The sequence below is a fragment of the Solanum pennellii genome, chromosome 3 (assembly GCF_001406875.1).
Source record: "Solanum pennellii chromosome 3, SPENNV200".
Lineage (NCBI taxonomy): Eukaryota > Viridiplantae > Streptophyta > Magnoliopsida > Solanales > Solanaceae > Solanum > Solanum pennellii.
In genome coordinates, this window is record NC_028639.1 from 65,780,438 (window position 1) to 65,790,273 (window position 9,836).

Below are 9,836 nucleotides of genomic sequence, written 5' to 3' on the forward strand. Positions count from 1 at the left end.
TTGACATATCACTTGTTTGGTCTTAAGATTAAATTTTCTTGACTAAAGCAAATAGATTTGATTGATGAATATGTTGCTCTGTTGATGTAATATTAGTGATTACCTCAAAAAGTGATAGAAGAAAGAAGTGTAGGAAGTAGAACAGAATAGCCAAATGCTGGACGTATGATTAGTTAGAAACACTTGCTGAATTTCAGGTCAAATAATGAAAACAAACAAAAGATCCACCCATTTATTAGGGGTGGGTGAAATGGAGGCTCGCATTTGGGGTACTGTGTGATAAGAATGTAGGGTTAAAAGAAGTTCTATGAAGTGGTGGTTAGACCTACATATCGGATAGCACTGTGCTTGCCCGTCAAGATCGCAGACCTTCAGAACATGAAGGTAGCGGAGACGAAAATGCTCAGTGGTGCAGGCAAGAAATGACCATAGATAGGAGAAAGGTTTGAAGGTCGAGAATTAGAGTAGAAGGATAAATGGTAGCGTGTGTTGTACTATCTTTACAAGCTAGTCTCCTATTCTCTTTATTTAGTATTCACGTAGTATCTTATTCTTCATCTTTACTAGTACCCATCACTTCTATTGCTTTTTTTATCTTGCTACTGTCGTTATTTTCCTTTCTATCCTTCTTTGTTTGCACTTTTTGAGCCGATGATCTATTGAATACAACTTCCTATCACACAAAGGTAGGGATCAGGTCTGTATACATCTTATTCTCCCCACAGCCACTTGTGAGATTACTTCGGGACATTGTTGTATATTTTTACTTTTACTTGTCTAAATTGAGTCCACCAATTTGACATCCCTAATTTCTTGTGTACTATCCTTCATCATCTCCATTTTGGAAATGTCTATACTATTTAATATTCAAATGGAGAGATTCAACCTTATGATTGAAAATATCAATGAATGGAGGCATCCTTGAAGTTAAAACATGTATAGAAGGGAGCTAATTTACAAATTTGTGCTCTCAACATAATTAAGGTAAGATATATAGTAATGAAATAAACATAAGCTGTATGCCTATATCTAACAGCAAACAAAAGAATTTTTTCTACAGTGGCAGACTATATATGTTCAATTATGCAGGACAAAAAGTAGTTGCATTTGGTTTTATTAGTATGTTAAAATCCCAGAATTTCCCTTTAGAAGAAAACAAATTAGTGTCACATAAGAATTCCCAAGAAAACCACTTCTCAATCATTCTATCAACATCATGTACCAATACATGAGTCCCATTCTTGTTCTTGCTTCTTCTTGCCAGTACACCAGCAATATAAATTGCAGCCATTCTTCCTGGTGATTCCGGTTTATCGCCTTCTGGTCCATCAACAATCACCAAATCCCACTTCACTTCATACACTTCCTTAGGAACATTTGTGACAAGTGACATAAATTTGCACTTTCTTGATGAACTACTATGCACATCATGTTTTGAACTACTAGGCCTAGCAGTTGCTGAAATGTAGCAGTCTTTCTGGTTTTGTCTAGCATGTTTTAAAATCTTGTATGCATCTCTAGCAACTGTTTGATACTCGACTCTGTGAATTCGAGTACTATCAGCATTACTTGTGGAGTTATAAAGTTTGATCTTCGCGGGGTTGTCCTCAAGAAAGACAGTGAATCCACCCCTATTGATTGTTGAAATTTGAGAAGAGTACTGTGTTTCAAGCCCGAAAACAAGAATATTGCAGGGGGATTTTCGCGATACAAGATCATAGAGAAAGTTGATTTCTTTCTCCGCGAGGGGGTTGTGGCTGTGTTCAACTAGAGACAAGGCAGAGAAAATTGGAGAGGAATATGATGTAATCACAGAAATCTTGACAAGTCTGAGAATGGAAGCAAATGATAAAATGAAAACAAGAAGTGGAATGATATTTCTTTTTGTAAATCTCATAGCTATGTAATATTTGTGTAAAAGTGTCTTTTTTAGACGAGTTTTTGGTGAGAAAAGAAGCAGAGGAAAAGCAATTTCAGAAGAGGGCATTCTGTTCTTTTCTTTATGTCACTATTTTTCTACCTAAAGGGAGACTTATAATAATTTGTTGTGACATGTGTTAAATTTCCTCACTGAATTTTTTTTTTGAGTGAAGAAGAAGTAATGGTATTTTCCTTTACTTTGAAGCATTTGTATTTTTTTCTTTGTAATTTAGTTGTCACAATTTTCATCAGTATTTCTTAAATTTTTTTGTTAATTGTTGGATGTGATCAATCATTGTGAATGATGGATACTCTTTTTTTTAAAGAAGTTGGACACCAAATTTCGTCTGCTTCTGCATTATTTGTTGGGGTTTCATCTGCCCCTATTTTGTGTTTGATCTTTAATATATAACCCTCGTAACAAATAACTTTTTCGCAAACATAAACTTGTATTTTCGTATCATAACATCTCACAAGTTACGTTACTTTAGCATAACCTCAATTTCTAAAGACTTATGTAAGTTTGAATGTCAAAAGAAAAAAAAAATCTAAAGATTTATATTTTAAAGAATCTTCCTTCTAGGTACTGTTTTCGCCATCGTTTGGTGAACATGAGTGATATCGACGAAAACCTATCTACTATTTTTATATAAACAAGATCTTACATTGTGGGTTGTCTCTAAATTTATTTTAAGCAGAATTAAGTACCAAACACCAGTTCAACTGTGTATCTATCTGTCAACAAATTCAACCAAACACTAGAAAATGAATTCTAACAAAGAAAATATTGTTTTTTGCTATACCAACACACCCTAGGTCTAGATTCATACTCTCTAACTTACTTTTAATACTAAAAATCAAAGAAACATATGACTTCAAAGCTGAGATGACGATCGAGAGTCACGAAGTGCCAGTAATCAGTATAATTATAGAACATCCACAAAGCCCCATCGAATGTGAGTGTTATTGTTAGAAAAAGATATCGTTGAACAAGTTATTGAGTTTAGTGAATGAACAGAACAATGTGTTTGTCTTAAGAATTATGACACATGGAATGTACTTATATTCCTCTAACCAAACACCAAAATGTTCATGCAGTAGTACCAAAATTACTTCTTGATACTATGAGAGCACCAAAAGTTCAATTTGAAGACAATAATACCATGTAAAGTGAAACAAATGGAAGAGAGAGTGAGTGAAGATGTCATGAAATAAATAGAGGGACGGGGGATTTCACTGTATTTTTGCTGGAACTCGGCAAGTACAAGCTCATCAACAACTAGATATCCAAAGAACCAAGTCAGTATCTAAAACAACGACAAGACTTGCATATTATTTGCTTCCAACTTGACATATAATGAATAGCAACAGTAGCAGCTGCATTAAAATAAGAACCTCGACATCTTTCTGCTCGTTGTGAGAAAGAGGGTAAAGAAAATGAAGGTGGAGATACTACCTATTCCTAGAGGACTACTCCATCCTCATTACATCTCAAAACTCATGTATAACTTAAGAGACCTATACTCATTGTACAAACTTCCAGGGTGTCATGGAAAACCACAAAGGGGCGGCGACTGACCTTGACCTGAGCCTGAGGAGATCACACTTTTAAGAACTTCCTTAAGACATCAATGTACAATATGAACAACTTTTACATGAAATAACTCAAGGACTTCTTCCTTCTAGAGCCCCCCTCTCCATACAGTTCATTCCACTGAAGAAGCTCCGTCATATTTATGGATTCCGATGAAACACTTGCACAAACCTAAATAAACACCAAGCACATGAATTCTCAGCATTCAGATGCAGCAAAATAAAGAGTGAGCTTAAAAGACTTTTTGTCAACTCACCCGCTCGTGAGCATTTTTGAAGTCGTCCATGTTCAAAGGTCGTATGTCTGCACCGCCGCATGGTGTTGGTGTAGGTCTACCTTCTGCCATAGCTGCAGCATGTTCCTAAAATCAACTCCAAGCATGAGATTCCAGTAGTGGCAAGTCTATTAAGTGGGTAAGTTTTTTAAATAGCAGATCAAGTGCACAGGAGGAGCACTCTACAACAACAGCATACCCACTGTGATCCACAAGTGGGGTCTGGAGAGAGTGAGGTGTATGCAGACCACCTCTACCTTGTGACAGGTAGAGAAGCTGTTTCTGATAGACCCTCAACTCAAGAAAAGTGATTTCAAAAACAGGATTGAAAAATGCAAGGGGGTTAAATTTATGGCGAAAATACTTGTAAAAGGGAAGTACCAACAAAAATAAAATAGTAAAAGAAACAACAAAGATAGAATAATAATACATTGAAGAGAGATATAATAGAACAATAATAATAATGATTTTGATAATTCCAACCATACTCTCCCTCAAGAAAGAGGAAAAATTGTTTGACTACCTACTAACCCTCTACCATAATCCTCGATCTTCATGCTTACTTATTTAGGATCATGTCATGTTTTAATACCTCTCTCCAACTCTTCCGAAACCTTATTACCTCTCCCCAACTCTTACTTAGTCTACCTCTACAATTTACTAACCTTATCATTGTCAACCTCCACCTCCTCACTCGAGCATCAGTGCTCCTCCTTTTAATATGCCCAAACAAACTCAATCTCACTTCTCACATCTTGTCCTCTACTCAATCCACCCCAACCTTGTCCAGAATCTTTGTTTCTAATCTTTATCTCTCCAAGTGTGCCCGCATATCCATCCAAGTATCCTCATCTTTACTTCATTCATTGTCTAAATGAGTGAATTCTAGACAGGTCCCATACAACATAGTTGGTCTAACACCACTACATAGAACTTACCTTTCTCAATAGAACATTCTCATCAGGAATGACGTCAAATGTGCGCATCCATTTCATCCACCTCGCTCCAATATGATATATGACATCATCATCAATCTCCTCATTTCCTTGGATTATCGACCCAAGATACTTGAAGCTTCATATCCTAGGGATGGATTGTGCATCAATCCTCACTTCCACAACTGTCTTGACTTTCGGGTCTATCTCCAAACCTCCCTTTTATCACTAACTCTACCCCATGTCTCGTCTATCATGCAGCACCAAGACAAACAAAAACAAACTAAACCTTAACCCATGGTGTAGCTCCATCTTGATTGAAAGTGTTTTGAATCACCGTTCTCACTCGAGTTTTGGCTCCACCAAAAACTCCATATGGACTTTGTCATATGCCTTTTCTAAGTCAATGAACACCATAAGTAAGTCCCTTTTCATATCCCAATACTACTCTAACAATCTCCTTAATGACATCCATGTACCTGAATAGATATAATTTATTTCCATCACACACCCTTCTCCCCACCAATCCCTACCCTAACAAAACTAGAGTCTTCACTCCATGAAAAAATTGGGGAAGATACGTTTCAACAACCTAGGTGAAGATAACCAACACAATTTGGTCTTCAACTTAAACATCTCAAGCTTGAATTCTTTCTTGGATCTTCCTATACATCTCATCTCATGGCTTCTTTAACGAGAGCCACAAGTTTACATTTCTCATTTGAGAAGTCATATGCTTGCAAAGCACATATGGCCGACTGGTTGCTATCTTAAAAGGCGCATTCTACAAACTGTTTTGTAGCTTTCTTCAGACTTGCGAGATCCAACAAGTTCATTACTGGATGGTGCTGAAGTCCTTCTAATTCTCTTTCTAATATGGTCCTCCATAATGTCCAGCATAGTCGCCTAAGCAGGCGTGAGCCTGCAGAATAGTGGCTTTATGCGGAGGGAGATAGCGGAAGGCGCTAACAAACTCTCATTTAAACCAATTCTTCAATAACAACCACATTAAACAATGACACAAAGATGGCAGTGTATGTGATGCACAAATTATGCTTTGCCACGTAATTTTTGTTTTTAATACTATTTTTTGTTCTTTTTCTCCATACCAGCTACCACGACTAAACCACAATTCCACTCATCTTCCCAAATTCATCAGAACTCCAACCTTCTTAAAACTTTGAAACAAACTTAAATTCTTAAAAAAATTCAACCACCTTCAATCCCATTTTCCAAGTAACACCATCAACTGCCAACCACTTCTCCACCTCCCTCAATGGTATGGACTCACGCCAAAAGATTTCTTCTCCCCTCATAGCCTGTGGCCACCAGGCTACCACTCTGACAACACCCTTCCTCACATTCCGTATATGGGGTTGCATGTGTACTTTCAAGTGTATTGAAAATTGGTGCAGATTGACGGTTTTAAGATGGTGGGTTCTGAGAGGGAAGTGAGTGAGAGAAACAAAAGAGAAGGCGCCAGAGATATAGTATTTCTGGCACCAAATGTTGAAAATTCGAAATGGGAGAGCACTCTCAATCAATCAAATTCTCTTGAAGATAAGTGGAAGAAAGCATTCTTCTTCACTTCATCCGGCTTGGGTTGAATAAAATAATAACATTACCCAAGTATTTCCAGGTATCATAATTTAAAAACTTCAGACTTCTCCATTCCTTAACGTTACATCCTAATACATGAATTCGGAAAATTTATGTACTTGAGATGGCTCTAGTTTAGTTTTCCAACAATACTTCCCAAGTGACTCCTAACTTGAGCTTACAAACACAATTAAATTAGGTGAAGTATTTCTGGAACTACCTAAGGGAAGCTTATTCATTATCTTGAACTATTTGCCAGTGTATGACTGACTATCTAAGAAGAGGCATTTTTCCCAAATTCTAGAAGCAATTCCACATCCTGAGATCCTTCACATTTATGTTGATGTACCTACAACCTGTTCCCTCTTGATTGCGATGCTTTCACGAAGTCCTTCCAAGCACATAATAATTAAAAAAAAAAGTGAAACTGACACATCCAAACTACAGAACTCGCAATATCTATTAAAAAAGCCATGCATGTTCTCTAACAATAAAGGAGTACGCGCACAAACATCTAATAACAAACCATGTACCTTCTTTTCTTTTTCTAGGATTTCTCTAATGGGTTGATATGCCGCTGTAACACAAAGATTCTGCAAAATACCGGACTTAAGTCAGCCTCTGCAAACATCATAACAAGCAAAGGAACTTTTCACACAATAATGAAGTAGCAAAGACACCTTAAGATCACTTCCGGAATATCCATCAGTCATACTTGCGACTGCATCCAGATCAACATCTGGAGACAAGTCTTCTTTTGCAAGTATGACTTTTAGAATTTTCGCTCTATTTGGAGCATCTGGTAAATTGACCATCAGCCTGCTCATAAAATTTCATGATAAGAACATTGAAATCAACTGATGAAATTTTCCTAATTTGTTGGTAGCAAATTGCTGGTTCTTCTTTTACCTACGCGGCAGTCGCCTTATGACAGCCTCATCAAGATCAAATGGTCTGTTTGTCGCTGCAAGAACCAATACTCGTTCAGTATCTTTTGTACGCAATCCATCCCAATTCACCATGAATTCATTTTTCATTTTACGCATGGCCTCATGTTCTCCTGGATTTTCCCGTCGTCCCAGCATGCTATCAACCTTAGGTAGATCACATCAGAGAAAGGGAGAGTGAGAATAAGAAAATGCATAGCATAAAGCAGAAAAGAACAAAAACATCAGTAAGAGTTCAGGAAGCATACCTCATCGACAAAAACGACACTTGGAGCAATTTTACTAGCCAGGGAGAAGACAGCTTTCACATATTTCTCACCCTCGCCAAACCACTGCAGCATGGAAAACAACAGCAAGATTTATACATGACAAGAAGCAGATATGAAAACATACACAATAGGAACAGTCTGACAAGTTCCAAAAGAAGCAAACCTTTGAAGTGATACTTGACATTGAAATGTTGATAAAGTTTGCACCGGCTTCAGTGGCAACTGCTTTCGCAAGCATGGTTTTCCCAGTTCCAGGGGGTCCAAATAGAAGTATTCCCTTGCATGGCTGCAAAGTAGGCATTTGAAAAATAACATTCTTAAGTAAGAAAACTTGTGCAATCACAAATGAGACTTATATGAGATATACATGTCAGATACCCAGAAGAATACTTAGCGAAGCCAAATAAGATAGCATTAGGTACAAAAAGTTTTTCTTTTGCCCCCACCAAAGAGAGCATTTAAACATAATACATTTATAAATGTGATAATCCATATCAAGGATCTCAAAAGATCAAGAGACTGGAAATATCTACCATATTGATATAGGAAGGTGACAGATAAATAGAAAGGGAACCTTTTTTTTCTATCAAGATAACCAAGAAACTTCATAATCAAATTCAATAAGCAAAGCGAATGAGAAAACATACAAGATCGTCTTTATGTTTATTTCTACAGTAGCTATCAAAATAATGCAGCCACACTAAACACTTGATGAATATTCTAATTTGCAACTTAAAAACCTCATCCGAACTAGTACCATAGTGCCTAGAGAACTCAGTTTACTGACCTCAAAATAACAATTCACTACAAGTTAGACCAACAGTCATCTTCTTCTCATTTGACATTTTGTCAGACATAACAACAAATCGATAAAAAGAGTGGATAGAAACGAGCAAAGACTATCTGTGCTAACTGATAGATCCTTGAACACAAGTTCAAACACTACTTAACAAGAAAATATGGTTTCACTTATACACAACCATGTAAACAAGCAAGAACTGAAGATGAAAACCTTGGTTAGTTGACCCTTGCAGAAGAGTTCAGGTCTTTGTAAAGGAAGCATGACCAGCTCTTTTAACGTATCCTTGACATTTTCAAGCGCACCAATATCATCAAATGTTACTCCAATATCACTGGGGGGGATAACATCTGCCAGAAGTCTCTTTTCAAATTCATTCTCAGTCACAATATCCTGCGACAGACAAACGATTTGTTTACAAATTCATATGCCAAAAAAACTCCCAGAGTCATATCAGGATAGCATCTCATGAAAATATAGGTTAAGAAAACCACCAGAAAGAAGGTATCACCTTAAGTGACTTCTTCAAGCTCTTGCTTTCATTTTGCATGGCTTGTAGAATTTCCAATCCATATTGAATGCTGTAAGATTGAAAATACAAAACAACTCTTCAATACCACAAATATTACAGCTATGCAAGCCGCATATAGTCTCAACTGTTGCTGCTACTTCTATTACCTCAGAGGAGACAAAACAAGCCTCACGTCAGGATTTGCATCAGGGTTCTGCATCAAATGATGGCTTAAGGCCCATCCAACCACCTTCTCTGCACCTTCAAAGCACCAAAAGAAAGAGAAGAAAAACTAAGTAACTTGTTCTCTGGCAACAACAAAAAAAACAGTTTTCATTTAGTCATCTAGTGAGTATACAATGTGAGAAAGAAGTTGCTTACTTTCAACAGAAAAAGTCTGGTCTTTGATGCACAAAGTGTCAAGTCCATCACAGTCTAATCCATTCCGATTAAGAACCTATACCCAAAAAAAGGGGAGGGATTAACAAACAAGACAAATAAGTAAAATGAATCATGATTTTTTTTATTGATTTATTGACCTCACATGTCAGGTAATCCACTTGTTCACACAATTAGAATAACAATAATAATAGATCCCGCTAGTCTTTAATAATTTGCAACGCCTCAGAATGCTAGTTCCCAAGGTAGAATAGAACTAAAATAGTGGACCACATTCTGTTGCCAATCATAACTCCAAATTCTAGAAAGAGCACAAGCTGAAGTTCGAACAACCCAAAGGTACAGAGTTTGTCAGATGAGAAGTGATTCACAGGAAATTTCACTTATACGGGTAAAGGTACAGAGTTTGTCAGATGAGAAGTGATTCACAGGAAATTTCACTAACACGGGTAACAATGTTTCCCTCTTCCTTCTACTTCACTATACTCTATACTGTTTTTCCATATCGTTAAGAAGGTTATAACGACAAAAGAATGGCAATGATCTCATATCTTTCTTATTTTCTTCAACATTGGACCCCCCCCCCCCC

At 37.0% G+C, this 9,836-nt stretch overlaps 2 protein-coding genes across 3 annotated transcripts in view; both read right to left on the minus strand.

The window, feature by feature from the left end:
- Positions 1 to 953: 953 nt before the first annotated feature.
- Positions 954 to 2,059, minus strand: LOC107013823 (probable methyltransferase At1g27930). The gene has a single exon (XM_015213698.2). It carries the CDS (start codon positions 1,985 to 1,987, stop codon positions 1,082 to 1,084), a length of 906 nt encoding a protein of 301 aa, XP_015069184.1. The 5' UTR covers positions 1,988 to 2,059; the 3' UTR covers positions 954 to 1,081.
- Positions 2,060 to 3,112: 1,053 nt separating this feature from the next.
- The window catches only part of LOC107014416, a 19,158-nt gene continuing 12,434 nt past the window's right edge, over positions 3,113 to 9,836 (minus strand). For both annotated transcript variants that reach the window (XM_015214316.1, XM_027915164.1), the window contains exons 18-28: positions 9,230 to 9,305; positions 9,016 to 9,109; positions 8,849 to 8,918; positions 8,551 to 8,730; positions 7,702 to 7,824; positions 7,518 to 7,601; positions 7,232 to 7,416; positions 7,003 to 7,141; positions 6,856 to 6,915; positions 3,771 to 3,875; positions 3,113 to 3,685 (exon numbers count right to left, since the gene is read on the minus strand). In XM_015214316.1, the coding sequence (XP_015069802.1) occupies positions 3,572 to 3,685; positions 3,771 to 3,875; positions 6,856 to 6,915; positions 7,003 to 7,141; positions 7,232 to 7,416; positions 7,518 to 7,601; positions 7,702 to 7,824; positions 8,551 to 8,730; positions 8,849 to 8,918; positions 9,016 to 9,109; positions 9,230 to 9,305 (1,230 nt within the window). In that variant the 3' untranslated portion in view covers positions 3,113 to 3,571. The remainder of the gene's footprint in view (positions 3,686 to 3,770; positions 3,876 to 6,855; positions 6,916 to 7,002; positions 7,142 to 7,231; positions 7,417 to 7,517; positions 7,602 to 7,701; positions 7,825 to 8,550; positions 8,731 to 8,848; positions 8,919 to 9,015; positions 9,110 to 9,229; positions 9,306 to 9,836) is intronic.

Bases quoted from the DNA above. Each gene is read 5' to 3' on its own strand.
- LOC107013823 (XM_015213698.2), bottom strand. From the start codon at position 1,987: ATGCCCTCTTCTGAAATTGCTTTTCCTCTGCTTCTTTTCTCACCAAAA.